The following is a 21,830-nucleotide window of genomic DNA, read 5'->3' on the forward strand; positions in this document are numbered from 1 at the left end:
AATTAAGATACAGCAAACAAATTTACACAAGAAAAAAAAAAAAAACACGACATGAGAGAACTAGTTAATAGTGTCTTGATAGACAAAGAAAATGGGGCAGATTTACTATTAAAACAGTTCTCTGGTGCAATTTGGAAAAAACGGTTTTCAATGCTGTGCGCCACATTTACTATGTTTTTAGACACTTTCTACCTCAGCCAAAAAAAAGGGGGGTTTGGGGGCTAAGCTGCACCCCCAAAAAAAAATTCCCACAATTTTTGGCAAAAACTTTTTTTATGCAAACTAATAGGTGATAAACTTACGATAGACAGAAAATTGAACAGATTTATCATTCAGCATGAATAGTTCTGATAAATCTGGCACATTTTAAGGCCTCATGTCCACGGGCTTCTGGGCATCCAAGTTTTACAGACTGCAGTTTGTTTCTTTAGTCCATATATCACACAATACCTGAAGCTGCTGCGTGATATAACGAATTACAAGCCAAGCAGTAGAAACAGTTGCTTCTCTTCTAGGTGCACAACCTGCACTGTACTTTCACCTTATATCACATAATTGTCTTGTGTTTATCAGAGTTCAAAGGCCACATTTACAAGACAAGAGAGATTCCTCAATAAAAGACCTTTAGGCCTCCCTCCAACAGACGTTAGCAGAAACGCATTTTTTAACACTGCGCTTACAGCGGTTTCAGCAGCGCTGGCATGAATTTTTGCCAGCGTTTTTGCAAGGAAGCTGAGGAAAAAGAAAAAAAAATTAAAGTGTAATGCTCACCTAGCAGATGCCGTCTGGGTCCCCGACGCTGCTCTCCAGAGCTCCGGGCAATTGTCAGCGCTGATAGACCCACTATTGCTGGTGACGGGGTTTGAAATCCCTGCCTCCAGCAAGAAATTGCTCCGATTGGTTCAGAAGCGCCAACTCAGCCAGAGTCGAAGCTCGATGAACCAATCACAGGTATTCAAGGATATCATTCAAATGAATGGCTGTGATTGGTGCATTGAGCACCTGGCGCTCCAGAACCAATCAGAGCAATCTCTCTCTAGCAATAGATGCTTTTTCAGCTTGACAAGTGCCCGGCAGCCTGCCTGGAACTCCGGGGAGCAGCGGCAGGGACCCGAACGTTGCCAGCTAGGTGAGTTTTTTTTTTTTTTTTAAGGTAGTGCAGCTAGCACTTGCATTTAGCGCTGCCAAAAACGTGGTACCAAGTTGTGCCACATTTTTAGCAGCACTGAAACCGCTGCCAATTCATTTCAATGGGCGACGCAGGGCTGAAAACAACCAAAAATAGAACATGCAACGCTGTTGAAGATGCTGCGTTTTGACGCTTGTGTGAACAGCCCCATTGAAATGAATGGGAGCATTGTACATTTAGCGCAGCGCTGAAAAGGCAGCGCTAAGCACTGTACAAAAAGGTCTGTGTGAGGGAGGCCTAAGTGGACGATATTTTTTTCCATCTTGAAAAGCAGAAGGCAATATCATGAAAACATTAAACATTTTCACCTTTTTGATGAACTTTTCTACAATCTGGACCACGTGTTTGTAAAGCTGTTGAGCAAAGAAATGTAAAAAATAAGTACATGTTCAAGGAGGATACATATTACATATTAGAGGATGCACTGCTACAGCACAGAACACACATGCACGAAAAGTTAGTTGTGTCAATAAGGCCATGTTCACATCTAAACAAAAGCAAAAATTGAATACTAATTCCTATTAGTAGACATCTCTCCAACCTGCTACCATTGTACCTTGTCACCACCAGAAGATAGGGGTTTAACAGGGCTTGCATGGAGGAACGCCCCTAGCTTCTGAATGGCGGAATTCCTGAAGGTCCTAGCAGACTAATGATTTTCGCCGGGCCTGGAGGGTTAGGGTTCGTTTTTCTGTTAGGCTTACATTATGAGCTCTGAATGCTTCCATGTTACAGTTGTAACAAGAAAGCATTTAGAGGTAATAATCTAAGCCCAACAGGAAAACTAACCCTAACCCTCCAGACCAGGCAAAAATCATTACAGAGTCTGCTGCTATCATCACTGTCCCCGAAGCAGCCATCCGCCTTCCATCTTCCCTAGGCAACAGCTTCCCGTACATAGTGGCAGGGCAGCGGACTGCCAGGGGTGCAGAATGTGCTCAGCAGAGGAGCAGTGCACTTTGTCAAGCGAGGAGCTGAGGAGTTCGGCAGCGAGACGGACGGACGGACGCAGCACATGGCACTTTGGCAAGCGAGAAGCGAACCACAGGACTACACCCGATTACAAACCGAGCAGAAGCAGCGCAGCACTTCGCTCATCGGCTGCGAGACGGACAACACTTGCAGTTCCTGGGGCCATGTAGTCAGCGCAGGTGAGTGGCCCGGTGTCTTCACTCTTCAGCAGAGGACCGCTGCACTTGAGCAGCACGCCCAGCCAAAGTATCATCCTGGCTGGCCGGACAACAATATAGCCAATGGGGAGCTAGGGGCGTTCCTTCATGTAAGGCCTCCTTCCCACGAACGGATTTCCGCCGCGTAATTCGCGGCAGAAATCCGCTGCGTTGCCCGCTTCTATTAGGTTCCGCACCGTGAAATCTCTCGTCCTCACCCGCGGCATGCGGTACGCGCGACTGGCTTCCATTGCAGTCAATGGAAGCCGTCCGCTCACGCTATCTTCCGCTGTAGCACAGCGGAAGATAGCGTGAAAATGCTTCCCCTCCTTCCGCCGCCGCGTCACATGACACGGCGGGCGTGTCATGTGACGCAGCGGGAGTGTCACGTGACGCGGCGGTGGGCGAGGAAGCGTTATGCGGGAGCGAGGACGCCGGATCCGCTGGTAAGTATGGGGTCTCTGGGGGGCACCGTGACGGGCTTCGCCGTGGAATATTCCGCGGCGGAGCCCGTCACGGCCGTGTGCAGCCGGCCTAAGGGCTGTCAAACCCCTAGCTTCTGGTGGTGACAAGATACACCACCACCCCCCAACCTTAGGGTAGGGTCTTGCTACTTTCTTGGCTATGAATCCACACCAAAACCTGCATGTGCCAGATGCAGATTTTATCAGAGATTTGGTCATGGATTTGCATATTTCACTCTTCTGCATTGCAAAGCAGGAAATCCACAATCAAACTGTGGCTTTTCCACACAAAAACAATCATGCTGTTCATTTGAGAATCCGCAGTATGTCGATTTTCACTTGTTTTATTCCCCCCCGCCGCTACATGAGGATGGCGTTTTGAAAAACTTATGGCCAATTTAGTGCCATTCCTTACCAGAAATCTAACAATTTACAGTACAGCGGATGTCGGAACCTGCCCTTCTGTTTTGAAATAACTAGTATTAAAATGATTTTGCCTATCAGTTACAATGACCAGCAAATGGCTATAGCAGACCTGAGCACCTCTATTACTATAGCAGTCGGGAACGTAACCCATCAGGACCCCAAGTTCATATTGCATGGGTAGAGTCCCCTTTGCAAAACTTCAACCATGGGTTTCAGCTGGGCTCCCGCAGTGATCATGTAGGCTCAGCTTCTGTACGCACATGATCAGGATGAACCACTACACCCTACTGCAGTTAAAAGATTGCTATTGCAACATAACTGGGCACTCAAACATGGAAAAGAGTTAAATGAGAGGAGAAAAAGGCTTAGAAAACTGCACTTGTAAGAGATCTATGCCACACCAGTTTGGGCTGTTACTGTGGTACAGTTAAGATTCAGCACTTCATTAGTTTACCTGCTAGCACCAATACTAGAAGCTTTAAACTAGAAGCTTTAACCACTTGCTGACCTCTTTAGAGAGGTCAGCAAGTGGTTAAAAATAAACTACAGTATGCTCAGCGCTCTGAATGCCCACTAATTCAGTACCATACATCCCATCCTCACCACTAGGCTGCGCTCACTACAAACCTGTAGCCGCAACATACGTACATACATTTTGTACCATAGCTTGCATAGATCAGTAGTTGGTTCCAAATGTATTTCTCTCAGAACGGAGAACCTCTTTATCCCATTAATGAGACAAGACATACAGTTACGTCCTTTGTATTCAGGGTTTGTATGGAGGGTGATCAGGAACAGACCCCACTCCATATAATGCGGATGCTGGCTCTTTAAGACCCATATACACTGGACGAATGTCGGGCAGATGATGCCCGACACTCATCCCTGCATATACTTGCTCCCGTGCTGTTACACAGGAGAGAGTACCGCTAGCTCGCTCACGGAGCTGCCAGCAGGGGGCCGGGCGACTGGAGATTTGTCTCCTCGCTCTCCCCTGACCCCTCTCCATTCACTTTAAGCAACGGCCACTCAGTACTGAACAGCAGTTGTTAACAGTGATCATTTAGGATACTCGCCCCTGTGCAACAGTATGGGAGCGAGTATATGCAGGGATAAGTGTCGGGAATAGTTTGCCTGACATTCATCTAGAGTAAATGGGCCTTTACAGCTGACCCTCCAGCAACAGCTGCAATGAGCATGACCGCTAAATGCGCTCGTTAATACTTTAAATGCTGCCGTCAGTTCTGATCCATTTTCTGCTACATGTGAACATACCCACCAGTATAGCGCTTCAGGTCTGCTACATCATCGAGATTTAATAAAAAGTAGAAACTCTTGAGCCCAAAAGCTGCTTCTTAGACCTCTTACAGGCGACAGCAATATCACAGCGTTTTCTCAAGAATTGTAGAACTGTCGCATCGCGAGGAAATAGCGCGTTTTTGTTGCCAGTATGAAACCGGTCTTAAAATTTGGCACCTTGTATTCAAATGCCTCATTCAGAGTCAGGGGCAATGGTCAGCGAGTCCCAAGTCCCCTCATTATAATATTATGCATGCCCTTCGTTTCCGTATACCCACTTCCCGCTGGCCATTAACATCAGGCGTCTACAACTAGACTTCATTAGCGCATTGCATGAGAGACTGTCCTGGTACCGCAAGCCTCTGGGCCGGGACAGAGGGCCACAGACTGCAAGGGTAGGATCTCACCGCAACTTGCGTTGTCAGCAGACAGGGGGAGGGGAGAACACGGTATGGATTATTTATGTAATCTAATGATGTGATAACTCGGAACTACTCAACACTGTTGGCAGTTTAATCAGCTTATATCCTGATTGCAGGTTCCCTATAAGGGTATGTTCACACGGGGCGGAAATGCTGCGGTATGTCCAGAGTGGAAAACTTTGTAACATATCCACATACAAAACTCCATATTCAAAAATGCGCAGCTTTACTGCAGATTTTGACTGTTTTGTATGCGGAAATGCTACAAAAATTTCAGCTGCGGAGATTCTGCACCATTTCCGCCCGGTACAAATATACCCTTGGAGGTATGTTCACAAATGACATAGGCGCTGTAGATTTTTTTGCAACAGCACTGCCTGAAAAAATCTGCAGCATTTTCAAGTACAAGCAGTGGTTTATGAGATTTCAAGAAATTTCATGCACATGCGGTGGTTAAAAAAAAACTAAACAAAAAAAAACAAAGCAGAAAAATTTGCAGGGAAATTGACCTGCAGTGCAGAGTTTGAATCAACAGGCATGTCAATTTAGGATGTGGATTTTATCCTTGCAAATAAGATACTGATATTTTTGTGCATTTTGCTGTAGGCCTGCAGCAGGATCCGCAGTGGAATACATGTCCCCTGTGGACGAGAATAAATGCTGCTCATACTAGTAACACAAGCTGCGCAATTTTGTCTAGGAAAAGGTCTGCTGTTATGCCATAAGGACCACATTATCAATGTGGTCTGTCCAGAGAAGCCCGATCCGGGAGTCATGAGTTTTTCTTTTCTGCTCCTAAGAGAGTTGAGCAGCAGGAAAAGCCTAAGGCCTCCCTCACACCGACTGTTTTGTACAGTGTTTAGTGCTGCGCTAGTCGCTGTATAACGCACCCATTCATTTCAAAGGGGCCGCTCACACAAGGCTGAGAACGCAGCGCCCCAACAGCATTGCATGTTCTATTTTTGGAAGTTTTCAGCCCTACTTCGCCCACTGGAATGAATGGGTAGCCGTTTCAGTACTGCTGAAAATGCGGCAAAACTTGGTGCCGCGTTTTTGGCAGCGTTAACAGCACACCGACTTCCGGGGGGAGGGCTTGCAATATAAGCCCTACTCCGAAAATCAGTCCTAGCTACACTAGATTGGAGTAGAGCAATACTCACCTAGCAGCTGCTGTCCCGGTACTCGCCACTGATGTCTGCCACTGCTCCAGTCTTCTCCTGCACTGACAGATCTATTGCTGTAAGCCAGGTTTGAGAACCACGCCTCCAGCAATAGTTTGCTATGATTGGGCATCAAGCCAGCACAGAGAACCAATCACAGCCATTCATTGACTGTCTCAGCCAATCACAGCAATCTACTGCTGGAGGCCGGGTTCCCAAACCTCGCTTACAGCAATAGATCTGCCAGTGCAGGGGAAGCCCAAAGCAGCAGTAGAGATCAGCAGCTGGGACCCAGACGGCAGCTGCTAGGTGAGTGATTTTTTTTTTGCCTTCAGCCAAAACGCTGGCACAAAGAATGCCAGCGTTGCTGAAAAGGGCTGAATCTGCAGTGAACAGTGTTGAAAACGCAGCGTTTCGGCAAACGCCTGTGTGAGGGAGGCCTAACACTGGTGTGAACCCAGTTTCATTACTACAACTTGTTAGCACTTAAGTGACATTAATACTCTTCTATAAAAGACATATTAGGAGGTGATACCTTTATGGGCCAACAAGAAAAAACATTTGCCATATGGGTTTTGCAAACATTTTTTTTCTGGTAAGCCAATGAAGGCATCACCTCTAATACTTGTCTTTTAGATAAGAGTATTGCACATCAGGTTTTCTGGCTACCACAGTAACATGCTATTTTTTGCTGTATATTTTGGCAGTTTCTTCATATTAGTGTTTGAAGCTATAAACGCTGATTGCTTTCCAAGTGAAATGGCAACTACACTAACAAGGACACAGCTATTTGTAAAGGCTCGCTCAAGCTTACCCCTGAAATGGCACTGCTGTCCATGATTCCGGGGGCCTTGTCACGAGCAAAAGGCTTCTTACTGCGCTTCTTTCTACTGGCAGTAAGGCAGATCATTCCTGGAAGATGGAAGTCCACGATTCCCTCTTCGCGATTGACGTGGCTGGAAGCCATGGATAACTTAAAACACATGGAGGAACTTTGTGCCAAAGATGAGATACTCTACATTTTATAATACTTGGGCGGTATGGCTACAGTTTCGGGCCTCGCCTAAGCTGGATGCTTGGCTGTGTGGTGGCCCTGTCGCTCCCTATACGGCTCTGACACACGCTTTACCATGGACAATGTGCTCTAATATACTGGTGAGTTTGCCTTTGGAGTATTCTCAGACTGGACAGACTTTCCTAATTCCCTTACTTTCTTTTTCCCCTTCAGGGTCTTTCCCATCTTTTAAATTTCTAGTTTATTTTTCATTTAGGTCTGGATACTTTTATTTTTATTTTTCAAATCCCCAAATAATGGGATCTTCAGCGATAAATGTAATGGGGTGTGGTATGTTTTTCTAAAAATCTGTATGGGATGTTGGGTGGTTGCAGAATTTGTAAGGATGAGGGAATGAGCGGGGGAGCATCGTGGCAGCGGTGCTGAGGGAGCAGAGAGGCGGCGGGGTCGGCAATCACGGAGCTGACAGGCGGCTGCTGGGACACAGCACTGAGGAAGCGGCCGGCAGCCTGTCCCAGCCACCAGAGCACAAACGCCGACTGCGGCAGCATTGCTAACAGTGAGCACACGTCATGGAGCACAGAGTTATGTGGCCAGCACAAAATTGACAGCCGGCTGCCGGGACACAGCGCTGAGGCGATGGGCCAGCCAGGGACGGCTCCTTCAGTGGCACTAATCGCTGCAGCGTGTGCATTGATTTGTGCCAGTGCTGCAGTCTTAGCCTGAGGGTTATTTGTCTTCTTAGGTGTACATTTTTAGATGTTAATGATGCCATGTTACAGCAGTAACATGTCAGCATTTAAAGCTCATAATGTACACCTAAGAAGAACACAAACCCTCAGCGTAAGGCTGCAAAACTGGCACACAATCCACACTGTGCTGCTAGGACCTTCCAGCCTTGACTATCAGGAGCTAGGGGTGTGACAGGGGCATCCCTCCTGTCAAACCCCTAGCTTCCGGTGGCGTCAAGATACAATACCACCAAGGTGGGCTTCGCCTGGCAGTATGGTTTCTGCTGTGAATGCGATGTCACTCTTTATACAGTGTTGTGGTGGTTGCCACATGAAGCCACACCCAACAGAGTGGGGACCCAATAAAATGAGGCTATGAATTAATAACCTCGTGTTTACTTCTACAATGGTGGTTAGCTTCGATATACTGATTTAGGGTAGAAAAAAAAACCAAAAAAAAAAAAACTGACGACCTGGATCTCACATTCACATCTTTCTACAATGCTGGCGCGTCTAACTATAGTATCAAGATATCATTACTTTAGCTGGTGTGCACTGATGGAGTAGTAAGTTTGAAACCTTTCCCTTGAGGCCGGGCTCACACGGGCAGATTCCAAATCCCCCCCCCCCCTTTTTTTAAAGTCTTCGTGGTCCCTAGCAACATGTGTTAACACTGTGCATATGCAGTGTAATTGTGTATGCACAGTGTTCCAAATGCACCCATAGAAGACGATAGGGCTGTAAGTGTGTAAAGTAGAACACTACTTTTTTTTCTCTTTTACACGCCTAATTTACACAAGAAATATACGCTAGTGTGAATAGATCATTGAAATCAATGTACTTTCATTGACTCCATTCACTGCGTATTATCTGCGAGTAATATGCAATGAAATTACGCATGTGTGAGCCCGGCCTTATGTGATATTACTTATATAAAAGCCTATACACTTAGTATTGCATCCAACATGACAAAAGGAATCTCATTAGGGAGGCCAATTGCATTATGCCATTTAGGCCTCATGTCCACGGGCAAAAGAAGAATTAAAATCCGCAGCAGATTTTAACTCTTCTCCTGCCCGCGGATCCGCGCCCCATAGGGATGCATTGACCACCCGCGGGTAGATAAATACCCGCGGATGGTCAATAAAAGTGATTTTAAAAAAAGTGGAGCATGAAAAAATCTGGACCATGCTCCATTTTCGTGCGGGTCTCCCGTTGGCTTTTACTGAAGCCTATGGAAGCCGTCCGGATCCGCGGGAGACAAAAATCAGATTTTACTCACCCGCTCCGTTTCTTCTCTTCGCCGCGGCGCAATCTTCTCTCAGTCGCAGCCGGATCATTTTGCTTCGGGCCGGCGCATGCGCGGGGCACGTCACCGACGTCATCCGCCGGGCCGAAGAAAAGATCCGGCCGCGACTGAGAGAAGATGACGCGGCAGCGAAGGAAGGATCCGAAGCGTGCGAGAGGTGAGTTAATTCTGATTTATTCTTATTTTCAGCGCTCATGTCCGCGGGGCAGGAGGGACCTGCTGCAGATTCTCCATGGAGAATCCGTAGCGGGCCTGATTTTCCCCATGGACATGAGGCCTTAATCCCTCTCTTTTTCTTTCAGCATTTCACTATTAGTAAATAAGCAACACAGGGCTGATCTGAGTGCAAGAGACCAGAGATTGTATGAAGCGGTGACAACTAAGGGCGGTTATTGTAAGGGATCAACGGGTTGACAATCAGTAAACTGACGGATGCAAAACACACCTTCCATCCTCTATCTCCTTCAAGGACTATGCTTGCCAGAGAGAAACCACATAACTTAGTAGATCGCTGAGCTTCTGTTAGTCACAGGAATTTGTGTAAACTGCAGAACGAACACCCCCCCCCCCCCAAGGTTTCTGACTGGGTCTTTAACTGTTGGGGTAACTGTATATATAAGCAAACATATCACACATAACTAGATGCATACCCACTCACACTCACTCAAGTGTCCTTATTGGGTGTATTTTTTCATATCTTATGTTTTTTTTTTTAAACAACTAGTCACATGACTGGAGAAGATTTGAAGAGATTTTTCCCCTTTATTAAGCCAACCACAAACACTTCAAGTTTTTCTATAAGTAGTAATCGACTCTTACCTTAATTGCCTTAATCGCAGCTTTAGTTATTAGAATCATTTTCGCTCGAGAAATTGGAGGTTTCATATCCATGAGCGAAAAGAGCTAGAAGGAAAAACATTAAAGTTTATCACAAAGTAAAAATTAGTAGGACAAAAAAGGCTCAAATACATTACTATTATCACTTAAAAAGGTAATTCCTCAAGGAAAACCCCCCAAAAAAATTAACACTCATTTTCAGTATGGCCTAAGAATCACACGATTGTCCATCTACAGAGCAAAATACCTGTGCCGAGATTATATGTGAAAAGTACAAATATGAGTTCGTACACGTTACTGTACACTGTAGATTTGTTTGAAGACCTTTTATAGACCCGAATACAAAGCAACCCAAGAAGTACTGAAATAAAGCTACACATGTAATATTTTTAAACTATCCAAAACAATTTAGACACTGATTGGTACCCGGGTAGAAAGAAGTAGAGGAGCAAAAAAATGACCATCATTTGATTCAGAATCCTCTGTTGCGGTCATACACTGTGGAACAGAGGGATCAGGACCACCATTGTAGCAAACGTTAGGCCGCTAATCTTATTTTTACGTGATTAAAGTGGTTATCTGCGTTTTTTTTCATTCATCTTCTTTAAATTTGTGCTCCACGTGACCAAACATAATAAAAGATCCTTTACTCCCCTCCCCCGAAGTTCCCCCACCGCTCCACCACCACATCCCCCATCTGATGTACGATTGGCTGCAGCTATGACATCCAGTTTACAGACCCAGAGCAGAGATCAGAGGTGAGGTGCTAGACATGTGGGGAGCCAGGAGAGGCAAGCATAGGAGTTATGTTTTGCCATTAAGGCCTCATGTCCACGGGGAAACTCAGGCCCGCTACGGATTCTCCATGGAGAATCTGCAGCGGGTCCCTCCTGCCCCGCGGACATGGGCGCTTAAAATAGGAATTTAAAAAAATTAACTCACCCGCAGCGGACCGCGAAGGTCTTCTCTTCCTCACGGCCGGATCTTTTTCGGCCGGCGGATGAATTTGGCACGTCGCCGGCGTGCCGGGCACACCCGCCGAGCCGAAGCAAGAAAGATCCGGCCGTGAGGAAGAGAAGACCTTCCCGGTCCGCTGCGGGTGAGTTAATTCTTTTAAATTCTTATTTTAGGTCTCCCGCGGATCTGGACGGCTTCCATAGGCTGCAATAGAAGCCTGCGGGAGCCGTCCCCGCGGGAGACCCACACGAAAATGGAGCATGGTCCAGATTTTTTCATGCTCCATTTTTAAAAAAAATCACTTTTATTGACCATCCGCGGGTATTTATCTACTCGCGGGTGGTCAATGCATCCCTATGGGGTGCGGATCCGCGGGCAGGAAAAGAGTTAAAATCCGCTGCGGATTTTAATTCTTCTTTTGCCCGTGGACATGAGGCCTAAGAGCACAAAATATATTCTCTAACGGCACCTTTAAGGCCACAAAGTGGATCTGTGGATTTGCAGTGAAACTGGCAATAAAAATCATGTGTTAGATGCAGATTTCATCCCATGTGAAATCCGTGTTAGAATCTGCATGCTGCAAATAGGAAAATCAGCAGAATGCCCTCAGTTTTAAGCAGATTTTCTTTCTGATGCATGTAGATGGGTTTTTAAAACCGTATCCACATGTATAATAAAATGCTCTGGACTTTCAGAGCAGAATCTGCAGCAGTTCCAGTGTGTACTCAGCCGAGAAGATATTACTCAGGTTTATACCCTTGTTTTTATGAAGATTTGGTGGATCCCTCAATTTGAACTTTGCATTGAGACAACTTCTCTATGCCTGTACACACAAAATAAATGCAGTTTACCTACTAGCTTCTGAATTCTACTAAACAGGGCCATGTACGTAGAGCTTTGTGGGGCAAGTTACAGCAATACAACAGAATGCTGCACCAGTGTCCAGTCACCATGACAACTTTAAGAAGGAACCCTTCTAAATCATGTACCAGATCCTATTAGTCATTAATACACCCAACCTAGCTATTACTGCACATTTACTCCACAAACCTCTTGAAATGACGTTTGTAAGATTCCAACTCTGGATGGTAGTTACCATACCGCTGTATGTACCCGGACTCTGCCTGCCGTCTTCTGTGACTCAGCCACCCTGCAACTTCTTGACGTAGATGACAGCACCACGTCATGCACAAGCAGGGTAAAAAGCGCACGTCCTGGAATTCAGAGCGGAACTGGCATATGGACATGGGAGACTGGTGAGTTTGCCCACAAAAGGGCATAAACTGCTTATGTACCAGTCCCACTCCGACTTCCAAGACATTACTTCTGCTTGTGGTTGACGTAGGGAGATCATCCATGTCATTCAGAGGCAGAGAAGACTGCAGATGGCAGGCACAGTCCAGGTATGCCCACAGGGATGTTAAGTACAGATTTGCATATGGCAAACAATTTATTTAAAGTAGATTTCAAGAGGAATGTTGGGCGATTAAGCACTAATTGTCATGAATAAACCCTTACTGACATGTAGCCATTAGTATCATGTACATTGTTTAGGAAGATTCAAGAGCCACTCATGGGTCATGTGATTTCAAGGTGAGCCCCCACCCCCCTGTAATTTTCTTTTCTCTCAAGAGGGCAATAAAACTTCCTGTGATGAAATGACACGGCTTGTACCATGCCTGCTGCTTTCAGGGGAGACACCAACTTGTGTCACAATGATTAGCGGCTCCAGTTACACAAGTGTAATGAAGACACTTCATCCGCCTGACTGTATATTGATTGCCTTTAGCTCATAATGATAGTTACACGGTATTCCCAGCAGACAAAGACTGTACAGTCTGTAGCTGCTCATGTGATGTTGTGCTGATGCATCATGTGAAATTATCAATAAGGTGCCTGATAAGCATCAGACAAAAGGCTGCACTGCATTAAACTGATTGGAATATACATAGGTGAGGGGGGCAGGGATGGAAAAAAAATAATTTTAAGGCCCCCTGCACACGGGCGGAAATTCCACGGCAGAGGCCCGCACAGAAATGTCAGTGGTGACGGGCTGGCTCCTCTCTGCGCAGGCTGGCGCATAGCAGAGAATCAAGACGCCTGGAGCGGGTGAGCCGCAGGCCTCTGCAGAGACACTGGTCCGCGCCCCGCTGCGAGAATTCTCGCAGAGGGATCCGACCCGGCCGTCTGCAGGCGGCCTAAGGGGAGTGCCTCTTTAAAAGGTGTTTCTCAGCAATATCCTGATAGGTAATCAGCGGAGGTCTGCTGCTCGGGATTTTTAAGTGACAGAGATGCTTGGGTAAGCACCACTCACTTCAGTCTATACCAGAGCTCAGCACTGTACATTGGGCCAATCAGAGTGGTGTCACATGTCCAAAAAGCCGATAGTTTTAGCGATAATTGGTGCATGTAAATCTGCACCCATCGTCTGCTTTTCGGGCCCTGCTAGCTGATCGTTAAATTCAGCCCAACCTAAAAATCATAATTCATTTTATCAATGCTGATAGCATTGTTTTCTGTGGAGAACAAAGTATCTGAGCACAGATAATAGCCTTGGTTCAAGGAAGGCTTCATTTGCACACCTATTTGGTATTTAAGTAGCTGAGTAGCTATTTAAATACCAATGATCGCATACCAATGATTTATGCAAAATGATCACTCAAAGCGGTCACTCAAACTGTCGTTGCCAACTGTTAAGCCAACCTTTAGATAGGTCTTTATAGTGATGACCTCTCCTTTCAGGCCTATTCACAGGTATTTATAGTTGAGGTTCATACAATTACATGTGATCATACAGAAAAGCACAAGACACTATAATCATAAGAAGTAAAGTTATTTTTGAAGTTGTTAACCCCTTAGTGACGGAGCTTTTTTCCATTTTTGTTTTTTCCTACTCCCTTTTAAAAAATCGTAGCTCCTTAATTTATCGATCGAAGTCGCTGTATGAGGGCTTGTTTTTTGCGGGATGAGTTGTATTTTTCAATGGCACTATTTATTGTACCATATAATGTACTGAAAAACTTTAAAATTCTTAGCGGAGAGAAATGGAAAAAAAACGACATTCCACCATCTTTCGGTGCGTCCTGTTTCTACAGCACACAAATTGCAACAAAAATGACCTGATATTTTTATTCTATGGGTCGGTACGATTACTACGATACCAAACTTATATAGTATTTTTTTTGCTGTAGTACTTTTATTTTTTTTTAAAGATATTTAATTTTTTTCAATTATATTTTGCCGTCATTTTGTGCGCGCAATACCTTTTTTATTTTTTCGTCGACGTAGTTGAGCAAGGGCTCATTTTTTGCGGGATGTCCTTTAGTTTCCGATAGTATCAATTTGGAATACATACGACTTTTTGATCGCTTTTTATTGTGTTTTTTCTGGGAGACAGGGTAACTAAAAAAATGCATTTCTGGCGTTCTTTATTTTTTTTTTTTCGGACGGCGTTCACTGTGCAGAAAAAATAATGCACTACTTTGATAGATCGGACTTTTACGGACGCGGCGATACCAGATACATATTTTTATTTTATGATTTTGATTTTTTAATAATGGATATGGCAAAAGGGGGATGATTTAAACATTTATAACTTTATTTTTTTTTAAACAATTAAAAAAACTATTGATTTTTTTTTTTACATTACTTTGAAGTCCCCCTGGGGGACTTTAACATGCGATGCTTTGATCGCTCCTGCAGTATGACGCAATGCTATAGCATTACGTCATACTGCTTTTTTACAGGCAGTCTTTCAAGCCACCCTGTGTGGATGGCTTGATTGGCAGTCTGCTAAGGCAGCCCTGGGGCCATTCATTAGGCCCCCGGCTGCCATGACACCTGCACGGATCCCCCGATCTCACCGCGGGGGGGCCGTGCGGGACTCCGAACGCTGTTCGGGGGATTTAAATGCCGCTATCAGAATTGACAGCGGCATTTAAAGGGTTAATAGCCGCGATCGGCCGAGCTCAGCTATTGCCCGCGGGTGTCAGCTGTAATAAACAGCTGATGCCCGCGCTGTATGGAGGGAGATAGCGGCGCTATGTTTTACGATAGGGCTGTCACTAAGGGGTTAAATGTAAAGGTTTATCATCCAGTTTTCCCTATTAAAGTACATTGCAGCTGTGATCCTAATTACTTGACCATGTACTAAAATAAACGTTATGTAAAGGAAAAAATTTAAGTTCCCTATTGCGAAAAAATAAAAATAAACCTATGGATCCTCTTAAAGCCCTTTTTCTATTTTGTTAGACATTTTGGCATCAATGTAGGATGTTTACACAGAAACACAAACAATAGATGCATGTAAAAAAAAAAAAGGCTACACCACCAATAGGATTTCTGTTTGAAGACGTTCATTGAAAAAGAACTCACCACCTCCCGTGGTAACCTGTTCCACTCATTGATCACCCTCACTGTCTAATATCTAATCTGTGTCTCCTCCGTTTCAGTTTCATCCCATTGCTTCTAGTCTTTCCTTGCCTTTTTTTGCTGCTGCATCACACTGTTGACTCATGTTCAGTCTGATTTATTAGTATACCCAAGTCTTTCATTTGTGCTGCAGAAGTCCAATTCCTCGCATTCTGTATGTGACTTTTTTGCCCAAATGTAGGACTTTGCTTTTCGCTGTGTTAAAATACCATTCTGTTAGGCGCCCCCCACGGGTTCAAGCTTTTTGAATACTCTCTCCTCTTTAGCATTAGCTATCCCCTCTTAAGCTGGGTTTACATTGGACGAATGTAGGGCAAACGACGCCTGAAATTCGTCCATCTATATCCTCACTCCTGTGCTCCTGCATGGGAGCTAATAGTGCTGTCTCGCTCAGAGCAGCCAGCAGGGGGGTGGGACGGCTGCAGATGATTTCTCTCCTCTCGTTCCCCCGCCCCTCTCCATTGACATAACAGCGGCCATTCAGTACTGAACAATGAGCGATCAGCTCATCGTCCATCGTTTATGCAGCATGGACGATGAGCTGATCACTCATCGTTCAGTACTGAACGGGCGCTGTGTTATGTCAATGGAGAGGGGCGGGGGAGCGAGCGGAGAGAAATCTCCTGCAACTTCCCAGCTGAGAGCTAACGATACCAGCTCCCATGCAGGTGTACGGGGAGCGAGTATGTGCAGCGGACGAGTGTTGGGCATAGTTTGCCAGACACTCGTCCTGTCTAAAAGGGCCTTTAGTTTTTTGTTGTCAACAAATGTGATCAGTTTCCCCTCAATTCCATAATTTCTTCCTCTTTAGCATGTATTTAAGTCCCATTTCTGTCCTTAAGAACATCCAGCCATTGGATTCTTCCTCTCCTCTTTCTGAGTCCATTAAAATCTACCTTTCTAAAATCCAACCTTGAGGTCTGAGTTTTCTCAGGTCTTCCTCCCTTTGTTATCCAACATCCAAGGATAGTATAATCACTGCCTCTTAAGGACCCAGTCACCCTTACTCCCTCAACCATTTCCTCTATGTTGTTAAGAATTAGGTCCAAAATAGCAGATCCCATTGTTTTTTCTTCCACCCTTCGGAAGATAAAGTTGTCAGCAAGAGCGGATAAGAATTTGTTGGACCCATTACTTTAGTCTGAGATTCCTAACAAATGTCTGTTAAGTAATCACCCATCTGCGACCAAATCCACAGCAAATCAACAATGTGTGAATGCACGCTAAGGGTGGATTCACACGAGCGTGTTTATGTGCATACAATTGCGCGCACAAAAACACACACCTGTTAAAAAACCATTGGTTCCCTATGCTGAGTTCACATATCTGCGTTTTACGCAAAACATAGGACATGCGTGCACCATAGGTCCCTGGTGCGCATCAATATTCCCCAGCGTGAAGTCTCCTTGTCACTGAACACTGACAAGGGGACTACCATTGCTTTCAATGGGATTAGCACTTCTGCAGTCCCATGGAAAGCAATGGGCTGCCGACAAGCCCAGCAGGGATTTTTGGGGAAGGGCTTTAAATATAAGCCCTTCCCTGAAAATCTTCCCTGTAGTGTGTTAAAAATAATTTTAAAAAAATATATACACTCACCTCTCCTCAGCTGCCAGGGCTCAGGCATGTCTAGCTTGTCTTCTCCCTGCACTGCTCTAAAGCTCTTTCAGCAGGGTTGTAACTGATTGGCTGAGCGCTCAGCCAGTCATAGGTAGCTATCAGCCATTCAATGAATTCAAGGAGATTCTTTACTCCCCGCGGGGAGTCCCCTTGGCACTTGCTGTCACAGTGTTCAGTGACAAGGGGACTCCACGTAGGGAATATTTATACAGCAGCGGCGGCGAGTTAAGTATATATATATTTTTTTCATTATTTTTTACATGCACAAACAGGGATGATTTTCAGGGAAGGGGTTATATTTAAAGCTTTTCCCCGAAAATCACTGCAGGGGTGCTGGCAGCACGTTGCTTTTAAGGGGCTTGGACCTGCATTCACGAGTGTTTGTGCACGTACGTGGGTGTGCAGTTTTGTGCGCACCTATGTACGGCCACTAGGTTTATGCTTCCCAAACCACAGGCAACATCAACCTGCGACAGGTAAACACATTACCCCGTATATGTTTTATTCTGAAATGCTATGGCGTATGCCTCCATGCCCCCTGTATCACATCTTGTATCCAAGCTAAAGGCGGCCCAACACGGTACTAGAAGCTACATGCCCGCCCGTATCAAATCTTGTATCTAAGCTAGAGGAGGTACAACAGGGTACTAGAGCCTCCCTACACTGGGTCAGTTTCCCACAATAAATGGTCATTTTGCTCAGATATTGCAATCGCTTACTTATATTAACGTTACTATTACACAGAGAAAGTTTCATTCGATTTCAACAACTTTTGAATTTTTTTTGACAATGAGTAGTTTCTGACTATAGGACGCATCCAGGCTTTAGGCAACTTTCACACTCACCACTTTACAGCATCCAGCGCAGTGTTTGAAATGCCATACTAAACACATTAATTGATTTTGCAGACTAGTGTTCTAATGCTGTGATTCTCGAGCGCTGTCTGCTCTATTTTAGTGTGTTTTAGCACTTTTTAACGACCCACATCCTCCATTGTCATGATTGAGTTTGCTAAAAACTGCTGTTGAGCACATTTGAAAATGCAGTTCTGAAGTGCAGCGTTTTACCAACGGTGTGTGTGAGTGGCCTAAAAGGGGTTTTCCAGGGAAATATTATTCATGACCTACCATTAGGATAGGTCATCAATAGTTCATCGGTTGGGGGCGTATTTAGGACCCCGACCAATCAGCTGAGCGGGCACATGCTGTAATTGCCGCAAATACAAAGAACTCTGAGCGGAATCCTCCGCGTAGTGGCCAGCGCTTGTAAATGCAGGCACAGCTCTCATTGAAATCAACGCAAGCCGTGCCTGCAGTTACAAGCGCCGGCCACTAGACAGAGGTCGACGCGGAGACTTCCACTCCAACCTCTGTGTATTTGCAGCATTAACAGCATGCGCCTGCTCAGCTGATCGGTCGGGGTCCCAAGCGATGGACCCCGGCCAGTCAACTATTGATGACCTATCCTGATAAGTCATCTATAGTATTTCCCTGGAAAAACCTTTAAAACAGAAAGCAGGAAATATTTTACAGCAAATGTTACCAACTTGTTCAGTTTTTTTTTGCAGGCTAGATAGGGATATATATTTTTACAATAGTATTGTAGTTTACAATAATAAAGGGGACGTAAGGAGCACAACAGAACGCCTGTCTGAATGAGCCCTATGCAGTTCTCAGAACTAATGACATGTCCACATGAATTCTCTTTGGAAGGCAATCCTATTTTTTTTCTTCTTTTAAAGAGGCTGCCTGAGTGAATTCTGACATCGATCGCTTAAACGATATATCGTTTGGTGTAAACGGATCCTTAGTTTATAGTGCCTTCTGGAGTTAATAGGTTCCCTTTAAATGGAAAACCCCTTCAACCAAAACGCAATTATTTGAATTTTACAAAGAAAATACCACACAAATTACATAATTTAATCTGAATCACCACTATATCTATTCCACATGTACGTGTCATTTACAGTAAGCAACCTTAACCCATTTACGACCAGCCACTGTATATATACGGCGGCTGGTGCTGGGCTTAAAGGACCACCGATTGTAAAAATACGGCGGTGCTCTAAGCCTCCTGCCTCTGCAATAAGTCAGAGGCAGGTACGGGTTATCAGCTGTTAGTGACAGCTGATAACCTGGAGCAGAAGGCAGGAGGGGTTTTTAACCCTTCCTGCCTTCTGCTTCCCCGATGTACAGTGCTCAATGAGCACTGTCGGGGCAAAGTGAAAGTAAGAAGTTCTTTCACTACGGGAGCCTCGGGGGGTCATGTGACCTCCCGGGATTCCCTGCTACTGCAGAGCTGGAGGGTCAGACTTAGACCCTGGAAGCTCTGCAGGTGACTAATGTCACCACAGGGGTTGCTTTCCCCTGTAACTGAGGGTCTTATGGACTGCCCAGCTACAGTGGGAAAATGTCAAATAAAGTTAAAAAAAAAAAAAAGTGAGTGTCCCCCAGAGGTCTTATATGACGTCATGGGGGACACAGATAGTAAAAAACACAATTACATAAATAAGTAAAACAAAACAACAGAATAAAACAACAATACATACATAAAAAAGAGAATAACACAAAGCAGACGCCAACAAAAACCGTCACCGTACGCGCCCTATAAACCAAAACCATACATACTATATATCAAAACGTCCGAAATAAATAGAGGAACCCATTTCCATACTTTATTTTAGTGTAAATATAAAAATAATTTTTAAAAAAACTATAAATGTTAAAAAAATCATTTTTTTTAGCATTTTACCCCCAATAAAACTAAAAAACGGAAAAAAAAGTCAGTGAAAAAGATATTTAAAAAATAGTCCTATATGTCACGGAAAAAAAAACGCAGCAAAAATAATTTTGGTAGCTAAAGGAAAAAAAATAGAGCAGTAAAACCGCCACATGGGTAAAATCCCTAAAAAGTGTCTGGTCCTTAAGGTACAAAACAACCTGGTCCTTAAGGGGTTAATATAAGTACTACATACAAAACACTATACGGAATATAGAGAGCGTGTAACATGTTACAGAGAGTTAAAAGGGTTGTGTCAGCATGCAAAATCCCTCAGAACGTGAGGCACAGGGCAAATGGCCGAACACATCAAGTCCTGCTTTCACCAACCGCACAATCAGTTGACTTAGTCATGGAAAGGCACAGCCAGCCACACATTTTCCCTACAGTGGCTACAGCAAGAGAAGTAGAATATTACAGGACTGCCATTCACATGAACGTCTGTCCTGCAATACCGAGATGGCAGAAAGTCCCTACAGAACAGAAGACGCTCTTCCCGAGCAGCTTTCCATTCTGGGTCATATAGTAGGGTCCCAAGTGGAGGAAAATTCCTGGAGGGAAATGGTGGATATAGTATATCTTAACTTTAGTAAGGCAACTGTTAGGGGTATTCACAACTGTCTGAGTGATCGTACTGAAAGAGTGGTCATTCAAAATGGCTACACATCCAAGTGGAAGAATGTATCAAGTGGGGAACCACAAGGCTCTGTCCTAGGCCCAGTGTTGGTCAACATTGTTATAAACGATCTGGACGGTATTTAACAAGGAGAAATGCAGAGTCCTACATCTGGGTAAGAAAAATGAAAGAAGCACATACAGAATGGAAGGAATTGAGCCAAGCAGCAGCACATGTGAAAAAGACTTGGGTATACTAATAGATCATAGACTGAACATGAGTCAATAATGTGATGCAGCAGCAAAAAAGGCAAGCAATTCTTGGATGTATTGAGAAGCATACGGTCTAGATCACCTGAGGTCATTCTCCTTTACTCTTCCTTAGGCCGGCCTTCCACGGCCGTGATAGGCTCCGCCGCGGCAGAGCCCGTCACGGCGCCCCCCAGAGACCCCAATACTTATCTCCGGATTCGGCGTCTTCCGCCCCGCATGACGCTTCGGTGCGCATGTGCAATAGAGCACGACACGCCGGCCGCGTCATATGACACGCTCACAGCGTCACATGATGCGCCGGAAGATAGAGTGACGGACGGCTTCCATTGACTGCAGTGGAAGCTGTCCGCACGTACACACGCAGCAAATAGAGCATGCCGCAGGGTGAGGTCGGGTGATTTCACGGTGCGGAATTCCGCGATGGAATTCCGCACCGTGAGCATTGAGCTATTAGGTTCAATAGAACCTAATAGCTGCGGGCAACCCGTCTGTGGGAAGGAGCCCTTAGTCAGACCCCATCTGGAATACTGTGTCCAGTTCTGGGCATCCCACTTTAAAAGACAGACAAACTGGAGCAAGTTCAGAAAAGAGTTATCAAGATGGTGAGCGGTCTGCAAATCATGTCCTATGAGGAACAGGTAAAGGATCTGGGAATGTTTAGCTTGCAGAAGAGAAGGCTGAGAGGAGATTTAAAGGAGATGTCCCGCGCCGAAACGGGGTTTTTTTTTTTTTTAAACCCCCCCCCCGTTCGGCGCGAGACAACCCCGATGCAGGGGTTAAAAAAACCACCCGCACAGCGCTTACCTGAATCCCGGCGGTCCGGCGTCTTCATACTCACCTGCTGAAGATGGCCGCCGGGATCCTCTGTCTTCATGGACCGCAGGGCTTCTGTGCGGTCCATTGCCGATTCCAGCTTCCTGATTGGCTGGAATCGGCACGTGACGGGGCGGAGCTACACGGAGCCCCATAGAGAAGAGGAGAAGACCCGGACTGCGCAAGCGCGGCTAATTTGGCCATCGGAGGGCGAAAATTAGTCGGCACCATGGAGACGAGGACGCCAGCAACGGAGCAGGTAAGTATAAAACTTTTTATAACTTCTGTATGGCTCATAATTAATGCACAATGTACATTACAA

General features: G+C 45.2%; 1 protein-coding gene across 2 annotated transcripts in view; it reads right to left on the reverse strand.

The window, feature by feature from the left end:
- SCAF4 (SR-related CTD associated factor 4) overlaps positions 1-21,830 on the reverse strand; it is a 109,424-nt gene that overhangs the window by 81,445 nt on the left and 6,149 nt on the right. For both annotated transcript variants that reach the window (XM_066599068.1, XM_066599067.1), the window contains exons 2-3: positions 10,004-10,087; positions 1,498-1,542 (exon numbers count right to left, since the gene is read on the reverse strand). In XM_066599068.1, coding sequence (XP_066455165.1) covers positions 1,498-1,542; positions 10,004-10,087 — 129 coding nt within the window. The remainder of the gene's footprint in view (positions 1-1,497; positions 1,543-10,003; positions 10,088-21,830) is intronic.

Source organism: Eleutherodactylus coqui, chromosome 4, assembly GCF_035609145.1.
Source record: "Eleutherodactylus coqui strain aEleCoq1 chromosome 4, aEleCoq1.hap1, whole genome shotgun sequence".
Classification (NCBI taxonomy): Eukaryota; Metazoa; Chordata; class Amphibia; order Anura; family Eleutherodactylidae; genus Eleutherodactylus; species Eleutherodactylus coqui.